Source organism: Hypomesus nipponensis, chromosome 23, assembly GCF_054491055.1.
Source record: "Hypomesus nipponensis isolate SF chromosome 23, ASM5449105v1, whole genome shotgun sequence".
NCBI classification, from domain to species: Eukaryota; Metazoa; Chordata; class Actinopteri; order Osmeriformes; family Osmeridae; genus Hypomesus; species Hypomesus nipponensis.
The window spans coordinates 6899407-6919425 of record NC_140383.1 but is presented as its reverse complement, the minus strand read 5'-3'; the positions used below and the strand labels follow the sequence as shown (position 1 = coordinate 6919425).

Below are 20019 nucleotides of genomic sequence, written 5' to 3'. Positions count from 1 at the left end.
TTGCGAGGTTGCAGGTGTGTGTGTGAGCGTGTACGCACGTGTGTGCTTGTGCGAACAACCGCGTGTGTTTGTGACGTCAACTGAGGGGCGGGTGACGGAGGGAGAGACAGAGAGACAGTGATTATGTCAACGACCTGAATGCTCAGCTGTTTTGGCAAGACTGTTCCAAATGTAAAAGTTAGGCTGCATTCATCGTTGGCGGTGTTGAATATACAGTAATTGACCGGGAAAGCTGAGGAATTCCAGAACCCATTCAAGTTCTGTGTTAAAGACCACTCAACCTAAACATAGCCTAACATCTCATATGAAAACATTCTTTCACAGTTATTGTGCCCCAAACGGTCACATATTATCGTGATACATTCCCATGTCTCACATCCAAACCCTCCCACTGCCTCTCTCCATCGGCAGAGCAGTCCCTGTCGTGACTAGGCACACTTACTGCCAGCCAACAAGTTCCTCGGCATTCATAAACATGCCCTTTGTTTTCCCCAACTGAGGACTCCAATATGCTAGTGTCGACTACAAAGACGCCTGGTGCCAGTGGTTATGTTCCTACTGCGGTAGTACAGCCCTGAACACAAGACCTTCGTGTGAGTGGGTGGAGAGGGGAGTGAAGGGAGCAACATAGGAAACCAAGAACAGAAACGGGCCCCGTCTGCTTTATCGGCGTGTAAACCCACCATTACAATGTTCTCCTCAAAATCTGAAGGACATTCACAAGAGTTCACTTGCGTCTTCCACTTAGAAGCCTCGGGTCTTCTCTTGGCCAGCGTTGACTCTCCAGTGGTTTTCGCACGGCTTGCTCTCCAACCACAGTTCCCCTCTGGTGCTTCATCTGCTCGGCTCTGACTCACAGGGAGGGAGGGGCAGGCTAAGCAGATAATTGTCCCTGAAAAACAAGTGATGTGCTGTTCAGCAAGAGGCTGCCTGCCCCTGCCCACTCAGCACTCTGTCTCCTGACTGACCCTACAGAGAGCACCACCACCACACACCAAACAGGCAGCTTCTCTACTATTCTGTTCTATCGATACCCTCTTATAATCTGTCTCTTGCCTGCCTGCCTGCCTGCCTGCCTGCCTGCCTGTCTGTCTGTCTGTCTGTCTGTCTGTCTGTCTGTCTGTCTGTCTGTCAGCCTGTCCGTCTGTCTGTCTGTCTGTCTGTGCTGCCATGTTCTTTCCTGCTTGCAGATGTAGCAAACATTTCCCGTGCAGAGTCAGATGTTGAGCTGGAGTCTGGCCAACTCTCTGCTCTGTTCTGCTACAGTAGTTCTCAGTGTTTACCATATGCTGCCTGCCTGGATCGTCCTCTCTCTCTCTCTCTTTTTCTCTATCTATTTATCTATCTCTCTATCTTTCCAGTTCATAGTTAATAGACAGAAGCTCCCCATCCATGTTGTTAGCTTGAAATGTAGCGCTCACTAACCGTTCGCTACTGTGCTGGGAGTCCTCATCTATGCGGTCTCCCCCTTCGAACGCGGTCACTGGGTTCTCTTTCTCTCTGACTCCAGCCTATCTGAAGTTTCTTCTGCTATTTTAGTCGTTGCTCTCTTTTATAACTGTATGTGTGTCCTAGAGCCACATGTGACTCTGGCACTGTGGCTGCAAAGATCACACAGGAAGATTCAGAGAGCAGTAAAGTGACTGCTGCTGTGGAGGGAGATCCTTGTGTAGGTATCTCATTATCTCATTGACGTAGTGAGGTGCTACTGTGTGTGTGTGTGTGTGTGTCGGTCTTAAGACGAGTGTTGTAGTTAGTGTGCAGGCCTGTCTGGGTGTTGTAAACCGTGTGTGTGCTTTCATAATAGATGTTGTCCTCCTACTCTCTCTGCACCCCACCCCCCTTTCTGTCTCCTGGGCCAGTCAGTATCAAGGCCTGACTGATCTCAGAGAGGGAGAATGAGGAAGAGATCCTCAGGACCCACAAGGTCACTACAAGGTTGTGTCCAGCTGGCTTTCACTTGCATAGTCAAAGTGTGTGTTTGTTTATGTACGCAGTCGTGCTCGTGTGTGTGCGTGTGTTTGTGTGTGTGTGTGTGTGTGTGAGTGTGTGCGTACGGTACATTCTGTATCATTGAGTTGGAGAGGCTGGATTCACTCTCACATTCTCTTCCCTCCTCCATGGTTTCTGTGGCTCATCCTTCGTCTCAGAACATCAACACCCATTTATTTTTCCTCTTCTGAGGAGAGGGAAATAAAAAAAATACAAGAAAGAGAGAAAAAGAGAGGAGAGAGAGTGAATTTGTCTGGATCTGGTTTGGAGCTGTTCCTTCCCCTGGTAGTCTCTTCTGCAGACTTGTGGTAGAACGTTCCCGGTGTGTGTGTTGTGTTGTGTGTGGGTCAGCACATCTGTACTATATGTATGGGAGTTGGTTTAGAGGAGTGGCCTAGGCCTATCTTGAGTCCTATTCCAATATAGGCGTGGGAACAGGGAGTAGTCCCACCCAAGACACACACACACACACACGTGACTTGAGTTACAGGATCATTTTAATTTGGGTTGTGCAGCTGTTGCCTCAAGGGAGGTTCTTGTTGTTGAGGAATGTCAGAGCAGAGACCAGCTTGCTTTCTGCTCTTCTGCAGTCAGACAGATTGACACCCCGTAATCTTCTCCCACATTAAACACTGGTTTCACCTGATCGTTTATCTGAAAGGGAGATCAATCATTTCACCACCTAGACTGTTGACAGGCTCGCAGAGAACTGTGTTGTCATGAAAGCTCAGATGTAGTATGAGAACGTGTTTTCTAGTCATGTACCGTACACTGCCTTCCACAAGGAATCAGTCTGTCCCTTCCCGTGCCCTGACCCCTGACCCCTAACCTTTAGGTCATATGTCACAGCTCTTTGGAGCTGGGGACCCTGGGAGCTGACCCAGTCACTGACCCTCTGCTCTATTTGGGGTGGGGTCACTCCCAAGTGGCAGTAGAGGGCACCACAGGGCACCAGAGGGGCAGTAGAACATGTGTACTGCTCATCCCAGCGATGGCAGTCCTGAGGACATGCCAACGTTCTCCCTCGCCCGGTGGAATGTCTTTGACCTCTGGGGTCAGCTCAGGGCCTGCTCCCTCCTCCTCCGCCCTCCATGCTGCTTCAGCTGGTGAGCCTTCTGGATTCCAGCGGGATGTTCTGTGCTGTGTTCAAGCAGGACGCAGCGTCAGTGAAACCTTAGGGTGAACCTGTTTTTCCCAAACCAGAGCAGTGATTATGTTCAAATCTTAATCGGGACGTTATTCCACAAAGGCTCTGTCGTTTCTCTGGCCATGCTTGAGGAACCGCCTTTGGGGGAGGCTGTTCCTCAAGCATAGCACCGCTATGGAGATAAGGAATCCAATAAGTCCTGGACATTCCTGTTCCTCCTCCTCTTCATCCTGCTCCTCCCTAATGCCCTTGCTCCTGGACACACTACTGTGGGTGCTGAGGAGCGGTGAGATGTTTGTTTTCCCTGCATGGTCTAACTCCCCTGTGTTTCGGAGCCCGCGCTCTGACTTCAGTACTCTGTAAACAGCAGTGGGTCGAGGCTAAATCTGTCTTCATGACCTCCCCTCGAATGACTCTGTACCAGCGGGTTTAGTGGAGCAGAACTGTCTGCTAGGATAATCATAACACAGAAAGAGATCACACACATACACGTTCACACACTGTTTATGTGTTCCCTCTCTTTCTCTCTCCATAAGGAATGTTGTTGTTTGGATGTCCTCTCCAGATTGTCATCTGATGTGGTCTGATGTTTGCTGTCTTTGGCCTACATTCAACTTGGTAGTCCCGACACGGTGGATAAGCTACTGCAGGGCTGCGTTCAACATTATTCAACGTTGTGCAACGTTCAGAGAGCGCTAATGTGCGCCAGGTAGGGAGAGGGGGTGGATGGGTGGAGAGGGAGTGGAAAGGGGAAGAATGATAGCCTGTTTGTAGGCAGAGGCTTGCAGGCAAGTTGCAGGACAGCAGGCGTGTGTCTGTGTGACAGCAGACTGATGATTGTTTGGTCGCCTGCATATACACTCCTGTCATGGCCGATTTGCTGGTTCAGCTCTGCTGAACACCAGACCCGGCATCCAATGTGGACATGGGTCTGTGTTTCCCCAGGAGACAGATAGCAGCCACGACTGTAAAGCCTCAAGATCCCCACCACCATCCCAGCTCCATCCCTGTTGCTCCTCTCTCCTCCGTGGGCCAGGGTGGCCTATTCCTGGACAGCCCTGGTGTAGTTGTCCCCTCCCTAGAGAGTCAAAAGAAGCCAGCAGCCAGAGATTACAGAGCCCAGTTTCAAGGAGCAGCGCTACATTTAGCTCCATGTGGCTGGCAGGCCTGTGATTAGAGGCTGAGGCCGGGTTGAGGCTGGGGCTTGCGCTTGGAGAGGGCCATGGGACGGGACAAGAGGACGATGGGTTTGGGGCTTGGACTAGGGGGAAGGGGAGGACTGGTGAGGAGCATGGGGTTTGGAGGGGGGCTAGGACCGGCGCTGATTCTGTGGCTCAGGCTGAAGTCTGGGCTTGGGCTGAGGATTTGTTTGTTTGTGCTGATAGCCTTGCCTTCTAATTTCCTGATCTCGCAAAACTGTCCAGGCCTAGATTTGTTCAATCCCTCCGTAAGTTGTGCAGTCTGTAAGTTGATGAGCGTGTGTGTGAAGAGCCTGACCTCAGCAGCCTATGACTGATGAGTGTTGAGTCAATCAGCAACTGGGACATCTGCCCTTGTCCCAGTCCTCGTTGGGATCTGCCTGCATCTCCAGATACAGCCCTCATAGATGGACGCCCATGCTGGCTCCTACAGACCAGGACTCATCCAGCTCTTGGAGCCACCCCTGCTCCCTCCACCACCTCCACACCGAGGGGCCTCACAGCCTGGTACATCCCCTCCATAACACCCCCATCGGGAGGGAGTGGGGGCGACCCCCCTCCCCCTCTCACCTCTCTGGCCTGTATTCGTTTTTAAAGGAATTTTAAGAGGATTACTTATGCGGGCTGGCCAACGTGTACAAGTTTCGAGGGGACGGTTGTGGCTGTTTTGTTTGAGTCAGTCATGAGCTCGTTCATCAGCAGTCTTTCATGAAGTGTACAGTCGGACTTCCTGTTTAGGGGCCTGAAAATCATGTGGAGCTTTATTAATGTCAGAGGAGGAGGTTGACGGTGATTCAGTCGTCTGGATCTGTGTTGTGCTTTCTTGTTGTGGTATCTGCTCTTCATTTGGCGGTACATATGTTGGTGGAGCCCTGGCTGTTTGTTTTGCTCCTCAGGAATGTGATGATCCTGGACATGAATCATTCAGGCACTCTGCAGAAGACTTAAAGAGTGTGTTGACTTGTTCCACGGATGTTGCATAATCAGTCCATAACTCAGGCCATGACAGCAGGCCTCCTTTTCATTTCTGCACGGCAGAGACTTGACGAGGGGACAGACTACGTGCGCGTGCAGGCTACGGAGATGTCCACTAGGGGGCAATAATTCATCACCACTCACCGGAGCAGATGCTTGGACCATGCCAGTAGAATGTGTCCGCAGTCACATATGGAAGACTTTCTCTCTCGTGCTGCACATTTATCACTGTGGGGGAAATGTGATCTTTGCCCGGAGGAGGTGGGAGGAGGTGGGTCATGAGAGAAGAGTCTGGAAGGGATACTCAGACAGGTGCTGAGCCTCTGATGGTCAACTTCAAAGCCTCAGGTGAGGCCAGGTGTACGCGGGCCAGATGGATTTGTCCCACAGACGACCCCCGAGTTACCATGGCAATCTGGGGTGCCGTGCTGTGCCGTGTGGGCCAGAATGAGAGGAAGTGACACGCTAGCTGTTCCTCCTGTCTACTCGATATGACAGTGGACTTCTGGTTACTTCTTTTCAATGTAAGGTTTTACTGTGTTTACTAAATGTGTGTGTGTGTGTGTGTGTTGTGTGGCGTGGTGCAGATGGATCAGCTATCAGATGAGGAACTGGACCATGCTGCAGAAGAGGACAGTGATAAGGAGGACCAGGACCTGGACCAGATGTTTGGAGCCTGGCTGGGAGAGCTAGACAAACTTACACAGGTGAGCACACACACACACACACTCACACACACACTTTCACACACATGCAGAAACAGGATATGTAACCCAAGCCCGTGTGCATGCTGTGTCCCTGTAGAGTCTGGACGATGGGAAGCCCGAGCCTCCAAAGAGCCAGAAGGCTCCTCTGAGGCAGGAGACCAACATGGCCAACTTCTCCTACCGCTTCTCCATCTACAACATCAACGGTGAGGACCAGACACGCATCAACTCTCCCCCTGCCTTCTCACCACACGCCGTCAGCTGTGTGGTGCGAGCCAGCTTTTCTCTTACAGTCCCAGACTGACGTGTGTGTGTGTGTGTGTTGTCGTGGTCCAGAAGCTCTAAACCAGGGTGGTGACTCAGTGGACCTGGATGCCTTGATGGCAGACCTGTGCTCCATAGAGCAGGAGCTCAGCACCATCGGCAAGCCCAACAACACTGGCATGACCAGGCTGGGCGTGCCCGGGGAGCCCAAGGTAAGCTCTGGAGACTGCACACGCATAACCACCCACATGGAACACACACTTACACACATATACGCGGAAAACACCCCAAACTCTGCACACGTATGTACAGACACACACAGACGCGTACAGACATGCACACGCACACGCGCCCTGTATGTGGCTCATCCTGGCAGTGTGTGCAGGTGCGCCAGAAGCCCCCGGCAGGACGTAGTAGCAGTGCCAAGCATGCAGGGGGCAGCGGGGGCAGCAGTGGGGGCAGCACAAGCAGCAGCACCCGGGCCTCACCGGCCTCCACTGTCAGGGGGGGCAGCCTCCACAGCCGAACCCCTCTGGCCTCTAACTTCTCCCTGGATGACATCACAGCTCAGCTGGAGCAGGTGGGAGAGACGACCAGTACCTCGTCCCTTTTTGCGTTTACTGCAACGCGTGTCAATCCATTAGACAGAGACTAGCCAGTATGCGTATATGAAGCCTGTCTCACGGTGCGGTACGCCTCTGCTTCTCCAGGCCTCCCTCAGCATGGACGAGGCGGCGCGCCAGAGCTCCTCCCACTCCGTGGGCTCCGCCTCCTCCTCCTCCTCGTCCTACTCGTCCACCATGCGGCGGCCCGCCTCCTCGCACCGGCACCACCGGCGGACGGGCTCGGTGGGCACGGTGAGCGAGCACGAGGCGCGCTCCATCGTCCACTCCTCGCGCTCCTCCATCAACTCCGCCTCCGCCTCCAGCATGGACTCCCTGGACAGCGTGCTGCGGCCGGCGGACCAGGACGAGCCGCAACAGACCTCCGCCACACCCCCGCCGCCGCAGGGGACCAATCAGGGCCAGGCCAGCTCCGAGGTACACTCCCACCTTGGTTGTCTGTGACCCCCCCTAACAGCTGGGGCTTCAGCCACTGTTTTTCTCCTCTTTATTGGCGATGAACTGGAGCACGATCTCGGGATGGATTGTTTTTGAAGCGGCGGAGTAGAGCTGAGTCATCCATTTGAAGCAGTGCTCTTCCCCGCTCCTCTTGAAGCTGAAGGAGAGGGGGAGGGAGGGGGGGAGGGAGGGAGGGGGAGGGGGGGGGGGGAATCAAGTGAGGATAAAGATTTGAGTGTAGTCCCCAAGCCTAAAGCCCTGTTGGCATGCATGGCTCATTAACATGGCTCCTCTGCAGCACAAGTTAGTCACCAGCCTCTCTCTCTCTCTCGTTCTCTAATTCGCTCTCTCACCTCTGGGAGAGGGATGCTCAAATGATTCCCAGATTTCACTAATGTTTATTCTTTCTCTTTTTTCTACTTCCCTCCCTCCCTCCCTCCCTCCCTCCCTCCCTCCCTCCCTCCCTCCCTCCCTCCCTCCCTCCCTCCCTCCCTCCCTCCCTCCCTCCCTCCTTCCTTCCTGCTCGGTTGGATCTGTATATATAGACACATTGATCCCAGCTTGTCAGCTCCCTCGCATTTTTTCTCTTCTGAATACAGAAAGAAAGAAAGAAACAAAGAGAGAGGAAGAGAGGGAGGGAGAGAAACAGTGAAGGATGGATGGACAGAGTAGTGTGGACGACAGCAGATGTGGAGATTAATGATGGGGTCAGAGACTCTGACTTGATGCTGTCAGACAAATAGAAACACTCAGGAAGACAGACGGACACACACACTGGGGAGGACAGACAGAAATACACACACACACTTATGGTATCAGACAGACACACAGACAGAGAGTCTGACCGTAGAGATGTAAAGCAGCTTTCTGGCTGTCCAGACTTGATTACTTCACTGTAACAGGGATCAACATCTAACAGTATTACTGTTGGATAGACTCGACCATATATTGACCAGAGGGATAATTTTTATCATCCGTATTGTAGATTAAATATTATATTTAATCTACAATATTAAAAGAAAGGTTTTCTCAAAATGCTATCCAGTAATGTGTTTTAGGTAGTGCACACACTGCTGAGAAAGAAAGAGAGAGAGAGAGGTGGTGGGTGTTTATAACTTATTTCTGTAGACAGACAGACAGACAGACAGACGGATGGACAGACAGTCGGTCGGTCGGTCAGACAGACAGACAGACAGACAGACGGATGGACAGACAGTCGGTCGGTCAGACAGACAGACAGACAGACAGACAGACAGACAGACAGACAGACAGACAGACAGACAGACAGAGGTTGAGTATTCCAGTCTCAGGTCAGTGAGGAGCCTGCAGCAGCAGTGTCTCTCACGCCTGGCCAGTCAAGCACAGCCCAACATGGAGGAGCGGGGCGTGCATCAGCAACCTCCGCTCCACAGAGGCAACCTTCTAGAGAGTTCTTCTAACTTCTACTGACATGATGTCATGTCATGTTGTGGTTCTGAAGCAGTGGAGGGACATTAGCTGGGTCAAACGATGTTGTTTGTCAAACCAGTCACTTTACTTGTATTCCATCCTGGTTTTGTGCTACTGTTCCTGGCTTTCAGACCCAAACCTTCATCCGTATGTCTTGATGTTGCTAACAAAATGTCCACACTTTTAAATTGAGTGCAGGATATAGGAAACAGGATGGCTTTCTCCCCTTCACCCCCACCTCTCACCACCTCTCTCTGCTGTCTGCTGGCAGTAACATAATGTTGCTGATTAAACCCATCCAGCCTCTCTCACTCCCTCCTCTTGGCCAGACCAGCCTAGCCTGATCCCTTTGGCAGGGAACGCAGCCAGATAAACAGATCCACACAGGCTCTTCTGCTGTTGATGTCTGTCAGCCATGTCTACAGTTACAGTAGCCCTGGACACTTCATGCCTTCTGCTAGCCTAAAGGTCTGTCTCTCCAGTCCTGTCGGATCTCTGCTACTGTCCAACACAGGCTGTGCCCTAGCTTGTCTGTGTGCTTGATTAACATGTGAACATGCTGTGGCCTACTTCTAGGACAGTAGGGACTGTCTGTTACACAGGGTGCAGAGGTCATGTGTCTGTGGCTGTTGTCTGTTACACAGGGTGCAGAGGTCATGTGTCTGTGGCTGCTGTCTGTTACACACAAGTAGGACATGGTCTGTCTGAGGTGGCTCAACATTTATACAATTGACTTGGTTGGCTCCGTTTTGTTTTGTTATGCTTTGTGTGTATGTCTGTGGGTGTAAGTGTGTGTAAGTGTGTTTGCAGCACAAACATTATTAATAGAGCAACTGTAGTCTGGGTCCCCCGGCCCCAGGGGAGTAGTGTCTGTCTGTCTGTCTGTCTGTCTGTCTGTCTGTCTTGGGTATACCCTAATAGCCTTCCTCAGTCCACTGCTTCCTTGGTAAAGGGGGTAAACGGCTTTATCTTAAATCAGGAATCCAGTTCTCACTGCTTGATTGTTTTTGTCTAACCCAGATGTCTCTCCACAGCAAGTCAAACTTCTGTAATGGACTTTGACAATGTATTTGTCAGTTATCTTGTCACTATTACGTTCTGCTTGTGCCTCACACAATCACACTTTTGATTCTCTACCATGCTTCCACGCAATAAAGATCAAATGCTCAAGTTATTCACAGATTTCACTAATGGTTCTTCTCTCTCTCTCTCTCTGTCTCTCTCTCTCTGTCTCTGTCTCTGTCTCTCTCTGTCTCCCCCTTTCTCTCTCTGTCACTCTTACACACACTCTCTCTTTCTTCGTTCCGCACCAAGCACTCCTATCTGGACAGGGAAACCTCCCTGATTCTGAAAAACATAGCAGGAAAGCCTTCTCACCTGCTGACCAAGGTGACTCCTCCTCTTTGCTTCTCATCCCTCCCACCTGCATGCCAATAAGTGCGTTTGACTTCATGCAGCGCCGGCGTCGCCTGCAGCCGCCTGCAGCCGCCAGCAGCCCGGCTGACTTGAAGCAGCCAATGGCATTCTCAGCTTCAAGGCAGCCGGTGCAGCATGAAGTCGAACACACTTACCCATTTCACGCCCCCCCGCTTTTCGTGGCTATTAACCCCCACCTGCCGTGCAAGAAGGAATGAACTGCTGCCTTTCTCCTGTGAGGTCATATCCTGTCGATAATGACAGTAGTAGCTAGCTACATTTTATCTGGGTGTTTGTCGTGTATAAAGAGGTAAGAAAGCTGCGGAAAGCATGGCTTCCTGTCCTCTGCATGTCGCATGCTCTCTCTTCCCTCTCGCCCTGCCTGCCCCCTCCCCCTCCCTGCAGTAAGCACCTGTCTCTTGATCCCCACCAATGAGAGAGCCAGTCAGCCTCGGCTCCCTGCTCTCCAAACCACAGTGTAGTCCCCCCTTGCTCTATGTGTTCCGTATTCATTTACTCATGGAATGTGTGGTTGGGTGTGTGATGGATTGCTTGTGCCGTACATGTAGCCTTCTAAGCATGTGAAGAGAGTAAGGCATGTGTGATATATTTACATGTCATTGCAGGTCATGAGTGTGTTTGGTCTGACCATAGCTAACTCTGAATGAGAATGTGAATGGATCGGTTACAGAATGGGTGTTCTGGGTCGAATGTGCAGCCCACAGAGAGGTTTGGACAGGTGGATTAGACGGGTACTTAGCGGGCAGTGTTTCTGTGTTCGTCAACTCCCTCACACACACACACACACACACAAACTCAGTCATCTCCCAGAGCTTGCTGTTCATGGTTGGTCTGGACGGGTGGCTCCCTTCAACAACCAGGAATGGGAAAAAAAAGTAAAAAACCAAAAACAAAGGTCCAAGTGTTAAATGAATAAATGATCAAAGCGGGCCACATTGTGGTCATGGTGAGATGCCCTTTAGACCCTGGCTCAGCTGCCTGGCTGTGTGCTCCTGTAACAAGGCTGAGAAGCAGCCTGGTGGTATTGGGAAGGACAAGGTCAAAGCTGCTGTGCGAGGTTGACACGGTGTGTGACAAGGAGGCCTGCGTTCTGGGACGTGGTGGAGAGATCTACGGAAAGCTAAGATCAGGCCAGGTGAGGGGCCTGGTGTCAGGCTAAGGATTAGTGACAGGCTGGTGTTGACAGGCTGGTGTGTGTGAGTCGAGCAGTGTGGGAGTGCACAGGCTGACACTTACATGCTAGCACACACACACACACACACACACACACATCGCTGAACATATACATTCATGTTTCTTTTCATTAATCCATAAGAATTAGATTTCCAGGAATTCAGGAATTTAGGTAAAGCTTCTTAGGAAGCAAGTGGTTCTTAATGGTTGAACGCAGCATATTTCAGCTTATCGTAGAGTACGCTGTGATCAGCCTTTCACTGTATCACCCAGGCTCTGAATCTAGTCTGGGGGGTGTCAGTGAAATCCTACAGCCTGTTTGTGTGTGATGTTGATGCTGATGTATCTGTGTGCATTGTTGACGCTGGTGTGTGTGTGTATGTGTGTGCATTCACACGCTTCAGAGGGGGTTAATAGGCTCAGCTGATCTGATTGGATCGTTTGGGCTAGGCTGTCAGATCAGGCTGGGTCTCCTGATTTAATCCTCTTTACTGGTGAGGGGTGCTTCTCCTGTACACAAACACACACACACACAGGCACACTCATTGACACGCACATACTGTACACACCCACATGTTATTCAACACATACCTACACATGCACATGACAGCTTCTTAAAGAATTGCAATTGACTGTCATGAGTGTCAAGTTCACTCTGTCAGAACACTGAAATCTCCAAGACCAGGACACAGGGTTTTTAGATTCCCTTGGGAGGCCGTAATTAGACTGACGATGTGTAATTATCTTACAAAAGATTCTGGGGCAGGAACACAGCTGTGTGTGAGTGTGTGTGGGTGCGTGCAGGTGTGTGTGCGGGCATGTGTGTGTATTTCCCCATGCGTGGATCCTGGTCAGAGTTATTTTGTGCCAGTTTTACCCTGGGCTCTATACTAAGTAGCACACACACCCAGTACTCAGACCAGCTATGTTAGTCAGCTCCTGTAGGCTCTGTCCCTCTTCTGTTCTCCCACTGCATGAGTCAGAACATCACATTCTCCATGCCACAGCAAGCCAGGAGGGAAGACAACACACAACATCAAAGAGTAAAAAAGATGGGGTTGGTGGTTTAGCCAGCATATATTATTTTTTTTTTTTTATATCTCAGTAGTACCATCTCAATCTAGGTCACCCATGAATATCCAGTAAGTGGGATGGAGATGCTAATCTTAATGAAATCATAAGGAGCTTGCTGCCGCAGCCCCAGCTTGGTGGAGGAGGGTCAGAAGGGTTGATTAAGGGGCAATTTAATGGTGTGATTTATCCTATAATCCACCGTGTTGGCTCTAGTATTAAACACACGCACTTACAGAAAAGCCCTGTCAAATCATGTCCCTGGATGTATTTACGCGCTGTGCTGTGCTGTGCTGTGCCGTCACTAAGGCACACAGGCAGAAAGGGTCATCTTCAGATGGCCAGGAATGGATTGTTGGGGGGGTATGGGCAAAAGTGTGTGTGTGTGTGTGACTGATGAAGGGTGTTGATAAGAGGCTTGATTTCTTAAGTCTTTCCCTTTCACCTCCTCCATCCAGTGGCTCTGTCATTTTGTTGGTGCCTTTTTAGGACCCTCTGGGTGTATGTGTGCGCGTGTGAGTTTGTTGTAAGCCCATGATTCAGATAATTGGCTACAATAGAATGCTCCCCCACACTGTAGCCCGAGGACTCTCAGTGGAGAAGGAGAATACACTTGCTCAGAGAGAGAGAGAGAGAGAAAGAGAGAGAGAAGAACAGAGGAGCTAGAAGAACACATAAAGGGATGGAGAGGAGGCACACAAAGTCGGATAAAGAGAGCAATAGAGTGCACGAGTCCGAGAGAGAGAAAGAGAGCTCAAAGCCTAATCGTGTGTGTTGGCACTGGCATCATTGCCCCTCCCTCCCTCCATCCCTCCCTCCGGTCAGGGAGGCAGAGAGAGGATCCACAGCTCTCAGTGTGAGCTCCTGCCAGCTGCGAGTCTGGGTGTCAGAGTAGCAACACTGAAGCGAGGAAGAGGCATCCCCTGTTTGGATCCAGCCAGCCTTTTCAGGCCCAGGTCCTGGTCTTAGATCTTCGTTAGTCTGCCAGGGTCTCTCTGGGGCTGGCAAGCCCTCGTGTGGCGAGAGGACATTCCTCCACAGGGCTGGGACGAACAACCGACTCCCCTGGATGCTTTAGTCTGGAGGGAAGCTGAGAGGTTTGGCTGTAGTACAGATTTGCTGCTCTCGCCTTGTCTCTGGAGACAGCTGTGTGCTCTTCTGCTCCTGCCCGGTCTACGGAGACAGCCCTGTGCGAGGACGCATTTCCACTGGCTAATCCTTGCAGAGGAATTGTCTCCTAAAACAGATCCAATGCTAATCTGGAGGAGAGTGAGAGGGGATTTCTGCCGCTGTCTCAGATTCACAGATTCCCTATGGAAGACACTCAGCTCATATCTTAGGACTGGGAACCAGCTTATTCCTCCTACATCAGGAGCACAGAAACACTGCCTGTAGTTGGTAGGACACCTTGAGGGGATCATGGCAGCGTGTTGGAGGAGCCAGGTGAGTTAGCAGCGGTGTGTGTAGAGGGAGCAGCACATGACCTGTCTTTTCTGGACCAGGAGAGAATGTGTTTGTGTGTGTGTGTGTGTGACCTGTCCTGGATTCTGGATACAGGAATGCTTTAGGACTGTATAGTTATGAAGGGCACATTTACAAATGTGTGTTCATGTATTGTGCGTGTGTATGTGTGTTCAGGAGGAGCAAGCTGCCAAAACAAAGGCAGAGAAGATTCGGGTTGCTCTGGAGAAGATCAAGGAGGCCCAGGTTAAAAAGGTGAGTGACGAGCCTCCCGCCTAGTTACCTAAGGCAAAAGAGTGTGAAGTGTGTGTCTGTGTCGACTGCTGGCACGTGCCGCCTACTCTGCTCTTTTCTGGGTCAGGTCAGTGTTACATGGCAACCACTGGGGTCATACGGCTGGACACACAAACATCAGCCCACACATTCCCTCCCTCCGTCTCATATTCCCTCTCTCTCTCTCTCTCTCTCTCTCTCTCTCTCTCTCTCTCTCTCTCTCTCTCTCTGTCTCTCTGTCTCTCTGTCTCTCTCTCTCTCTCTCTCTCTCTCTGTGTCTCTCTCTCTCTGTGTCTCTCTCTCTCTGTGTCTCTCTCTCTCTCTGTCTGTCTGTCTGACCCACTGCCTCTCTCACGTTTAATCGGTCTGTTTTTTTTCTACCTTTTCTTTTGCTCTCCATTCCGGTATTTGTCTTTATCCCCCTCTCCTTTCTCTCCCTCTGTCTCTCTCTCTCTTCATCTCTCTCTCCTCCCCTGCCACTCTACATAATGGCGGAACCCTCTAACGTTAAGCCCAAATCCCAGCCGGAGGATTAGCGTGCGGCAGTACCAGCTTTAGCACGGCCGCAGGCAGAAAGGGAGGGAGGAAGAAACGAGAGGGAGTTGCCGCGTGTAGACTGACCTTACATAAAAGTACTTGAAGAAACACTGTTGGGCCTGTACTAACCTGCGTACACACTCAATCAGTGTGTGTGTGTGTGTGTGTGGGTGGGTGGGGGGGGTTCAAGGCAGGTTCAAGGCTGGCCATGACACCCCCACAAGGAAGGACGGTCAGGTGAGCAGGATCTTCCCCTGAGGGAGCCCCCCCCTGTCCTGCCTGTGTAGAGGGCTGTTCACCTCCACCCCAGACAACCAGGTCTGGTTCCACTCTATTCTATGTCAAGAACCCCTCGGTTCTCTAGAAATGGATCTCTTCTGACCATAAGCCTTCTGTTCATGGCCGTACTGTTTGACTGCATTGGCATGTCTCTGCTGTTGGCCCACATCTGACTTGGTGCCTGTGAGACTTGTGTGTGACACGTGTTTTTATGACAGATGTGTAGAATTCCTTGAAAAAGGAACGAGTTTTACGTAACGATTGGAACGTGATTCCATATGATTGCGTCTGTACAGCTGTGTGATTGTATGATTATGGTTCCTGTAGTAGTAGTGGTCAGTGATTGGATTAGCTGAGGGTCGACCAGGAGTGCCGTGTGTTGTAGCTGTATGTAGGTCAGTACCGCTGAGCATGGCCTCATCTGATTGGTGGATGAGTGTGCTCGTAGGCTTGCTGCTGCAGCGGTGAGTTTTAATTCAGGAAATGGAGAGTCGGAGAGGGGATTTGCCAGTCCTATATGGGCCCTCTCATCTGCCTCATCCTGCCAGCCCAGAGAGGATTGGACAGGCTGAGGATGGCTGGGGTCAGCATCTGCCTCCTATGCTCTTCTCTCCTCTCCTCTTCTTTCATGTCCTCTCTTCTCCTTTCCTCTTCTCTCTCCTTTCCCCAACCCTTTTCTCTCCTCTTCCCGCCCCGTTTTTCCTGTGTGACCAATCATGAGTATCTGACATCACTGTGACACAATCAACACAACGAGTGGGAAAGTGTGCTTGATCGAATCCACCCAGCAAACAACATGTGCATGCACACGTTCACATCAGATCACAAATACATCTACCCAAATCTGTTGGGGAGGGGGCGTTCTGCTCTGACTTCCCTGACCTCTCTGACCTCTCTGACCTCTCTGCCCTGTGGTGTGTGTGTGCAGCTGGTGATCCGGGTCCACCTGTCAGACGAGAGCTCCAAGACCATGATGGTGGACGAGAGGCAGACGGTCAGGCAGGTGCTGGACAGCCTGCTGGACAAGTCTCACTGTGGCTACAGCCCCGACTGGTCCCTGGTGGAGACCATCAACGAGCTGCAGATGGGTACGAACACACACACACGCACGCATGCATACATACATGCACATGCACACAGGCAAGCCATTCGCCTCTTTCACGAAACCCTCTGTCACTTACACATGATCATCATCATGCTCATTGTCATCACCATCTCACATGGTCAGGCCAACACCTTCGTTTGATCCTGTTCAGCACTGTCATCCCCAGCCAGATGATTTCTGTGTGTGAGCAGCGGGATGGGGATGAGGAAGGGGGGGGATATTCGACTCTCTGGAATATAGTGCATGAGAATGCCACAGGGTAGGTATTGGAGACCAGTGGCATCCTGCTGGAGAGATGGTGACCATTTAGAGAAGGGTTGGGGGATAGAGGGTGAATGTGCACACTCACACACTCACACACTCACACACACACACACACTGCATCCTTTTTGGTGCCATGGGGCATTGTAATAATTCCATAGGGTGCATACACACACACACAGCCCTGTCTAACTGGGTCCAGGGCAGTCATGCGTGTGACCTAACCTACATCTTCAGGGCTTCCGCTGGCTGGCCAGCTTCTCTGCGCAAGCGCCTATTATAAAAGAAGAGAGGAACAGGGATAGAGAGAGCGAGACAGAGAAGGATAGAGAAAGAGAGAGGGTGGGGGGGTGGGTGAGTGGGTGGGTGGGTGGGTGGGTGGAGGGGGGGGACAGCTGTAGCTACTGTACCAGGCCAATCCAGCCTTAAGCTCTTCATTCACACAGTGGCATGGTCCTCTGTAGAGACCCACAGACTGAACTGAGACAGCAACTGAGGAGAGAGGACAAAAGGGGACAAGAATGCCAGCAGACCATGTAGCCTCATACAGAGACACATACTGTAAAGCCATACAGCCCTTACAGCATGCATTAGTGTGTGTGTGTATGTGTGTGTGTGTGTGTGATGTTGCCCTTAAAAACAGCTGTGTCCCAGGCCAGGACAACTTTATCTAGTGCCTATAACCTGAGAAACATGATCTGCCAGCAGTGCACACACACATATGCCTACACACACAGGCCTACACACACACCTACACACAAACACACCCCCACACACACGAACATACAAATACATTTTAATACAGCCTGCAAAAACAGATGTTATTTACATCTTTTTTAAAGCATGCTAACTATTATGTCTCTTTCTAGAACTCCTTATATCTTTGTTATGGATTATAGGATTACATCTGAAAGGGGAGTACAGATTAGTCATATTCCAAAGCATCTCCACCACCTAGTATTGTGTGAGATATACTGTACATGTGTGTCTATAGGAGGCAATACACTGCACATTGATCTCATCCACATGCAGTATACAGTATAGAGTATACATAACTGTAAACCTCTGGAATGACAGTCGGAGGGGTAAACATCATTAATTCGGTAAATGTTTTAATCACCTAATGGACCATGGTTGTAATCCCACAGATTAGGGATTTATTCCATTCCATTTAGATCCATGGCAGATGGCAGTTCTATCACAGCAGAGGTTGATGTGTGTGATGGTCTGTGTGTGTAGGGAGGGGGTCAGCAGCATGGTGTGTGTGGTGGTCTGTGTGTGTAGGGAGGGTGTCAGCAGCATGGTGTGTGTGTGGTGGTCTGTGTGTGTAGGGAGGGGGTCAGCAGCATGGTGTGTGTGGTGGTCTGTGTGTGTAGGGAGGGGGTCAGCAGCATGGTGTGTGTGGTGGTCTGTGTGTGTAGGGAGGGGGTCAGCAGCATGGTGTGTGTGTGGTGGTCTGTGTGTGTAGGGAGGGGGTCAGCAGCATGGTGTGTGTGTGGTGGTCTGTGTGTGTAGGGAGGGGGTCAGCAGCATGGTGTGTGTGTGGTGGTCTGTGTGTGTAGGGAGGGGGTCAGCAGCATGGTGTGTGTGGTGGTCTGTGTGTGTAGGGAGGGGGTCAGCAGCATGGTGTGTGTGTGGTGGTCTGTGTGTGTAGGGAGGGGGTCAGCAGCATGGTGTGTGTGTAGTGGTCTGTGTGTGTAGGGGAGTACAGAAAGATGATGGCTGACACTGGGGTCATGGTCTAGTCACTCTGGCCCAGTTTGACCTGAAAGTTTATGTTGGATTCAATATTCATGAAAGCTATTCGGTGCACTGGCTGACTTTAGTTAGCTTGGCACAACACTAACTCGTTTAGTTTGTCTGGGGTGAGTGATAATGTCATCCATTTTGTGTTCTCTCCTCTCCCCAGAGCGAATCTTTGAGGACCATGAGAACCTGGTGGAGAACCTTCTTAACTGGACCAGAGACAGCCAGAACCGGCTGATGTTCATAGAGCGTATTGAAAAATACGCCCTCTTCAAGAACCCCCAGGTCAGAATCTCTTGTCAGCTTCACCGAACCAACCACAACATTAAACTGTACTGTCAACATAGAACCAGATAAAACTACAAAGGATTATTACTGTCTAACAGCATTGCTGCATGCTGCTTCCATGTATTAATGCTAGCACACTCTGCAATTTTACGCACGCTCACATACAAATGTTGATACACAACGACAGACACACAGTTGTCTGGTGTAACTGGGTCATGATGGTGTGTAGATGATGAGAACATGAATAATTGATTTGTGACGAGAGGCCCGTGTCCTTGGTGGGCCCTTCAGAAAACCTTGATCTCCTGCACAGATCTGTAATACACAGCACTGAAGCATGCAACCCCATTTCTGGTGTATACATGTGGGGTTTATTTGTGCTCAAAACACAGCTGCAAAACCTCAGAATGTACAGCCGGGCCTCGGTGAATGAACCCTTTCCCCTCTGTGTCTTCTGGAATGTTCTAGAACTATCTGCTGGGGCGGAAGGAGACGTGTGAAATGGCCGACAGGAACAAGGAAGCCCTCTTGGAGGTAAGCTGTCCTCCGAGGAGAGCGAGGACGTCTCGTGATCGATTCCGTTTTTTCTCCGCTGGAAATCTGGCCCTCATCTTTAACGTGTCCTGCGTGTCTGATGTATGTGTTTCTGTGTGTGTGTGTGTGTGTTTCTGTGTGTGTGTGTCTGCAGGAGTGTTTCTGTGGCAGCTCGGTCTCCGTGCCAGAGATGGAGGGCGTGTTGTGGCTGAAGGAGGACGGGAAGAAGTCGTGGAAGAAGCGCTACTTCCTGCTGCGGGCCTCAGGAATCTACTACGTACCTAAAGGCAAAGCTAAGGTCTGCTACCTACCCGGACACACACACAAACTCCTCCTGCTGCTTGCATGCTCCTTTGCTCTCTCTTTTACTCCATTCTTCTCTCCTCCATACTGTCCAATGGGAGGCTTGTTAATAAGATTCATGTTTCCTGGCCTTCCAGCCTTAGTCTAGTACCCTGGTGTGCGTGGGTGAGTGTGTGTGTGTTTAAGCGTGAGTACGTAAGTGTGAGAGGGTGTGGGAGTACAGTCAGTCTGTTGTCCAGCTGAAAGCATGTGCTCTGAGATTAGAGTGTGAAGGTGCTGTAAGAGCACAAGATGGTGTGTGTGTGTGTGTGGGGGTTATCTCTGGCTCTAGTCCAGCTCTGTGGTCACTAACTCGCCACCAGCACCCACCTAACCTCACATCACACTGCTAATGAGGTCAAAGCCTGGTGATTAAGACCAGGGCTCGGAATAAATACACGTGCACGCCGACACACAAACACACACTCACACATTCTGTGGCTGTTTAGATTGGACGTTGTAGCGTTTTAGATCTCTCTGTGTTGACGTCACGGCAGTGAATCAAGTTTCCTGGGGTCATGCCGTCTGCAGTGGAGTTGGTCACATTAGCCCTTTGTGAGATTCAGGGAGGCTCTGCAAACACACTGTCCTCAGTGGTCCTGTGAGCAGAGAAGATGACAGCCTCTCATCCAGCCTGTGGTATTTCCTTTTTATGGATGGGTTAGTTTAACAGAGCCATCCTCCAGTAAGGCCAGGCGTCACTCTCCCTGATCCCTCT

General features: G+C 50.9%; 1 protein-coding gene across 2 annotated transcripts in view; it reads left to right on the top strand.

Moving 5' to 3' along the window:
• Positions 1-20019, top strand: part of raph1a (Ras association (RalGDS/AF-6) and pleckstrin homology domains 1a) — a 46470-nt gene that overhangs the window by 18848 nt on the left and 7603 nt on the right. Inside the window, exons 3-13 of one of the 2 annotated variants that reach the window (XM_084689386.1) lie at positions 5901-6020; positions 6118-6226; positions 6357-6496; positions 6670-6864; positions 6995-7324; positions 10109-10183; positions 14114-14191; positions 15954-16113; positions 18301-18422; positions 18894-18959; positions 19114-19257. In XM_084689386.1, coding sequence (XP_084545512.1) covers positions 5901-6020; positions 6118-6226; positions 6357-6496; positions 6670-6864; positions 6995-7324; positions 10109-10183; positions 14114-14191; positions 15954-16113; positions 18301-18422; positions 18894-18959; positions 19114-19257 — 1539 coding nt within the window. The remainder of the gene's footprint in view (positions 1-5900; positions 6021-6117; positions 6227-6356; positions 6497-6669; positions 6865-6994; positions 7325-10108; positions 10184-14113; positions 14192-15953; positions 16114-18300; positions 18423-18893; positions 18960-19113; positions 19258-20019) is intronic. The other variant, XM_084689387.1, reaches the window with a different exon arrangement.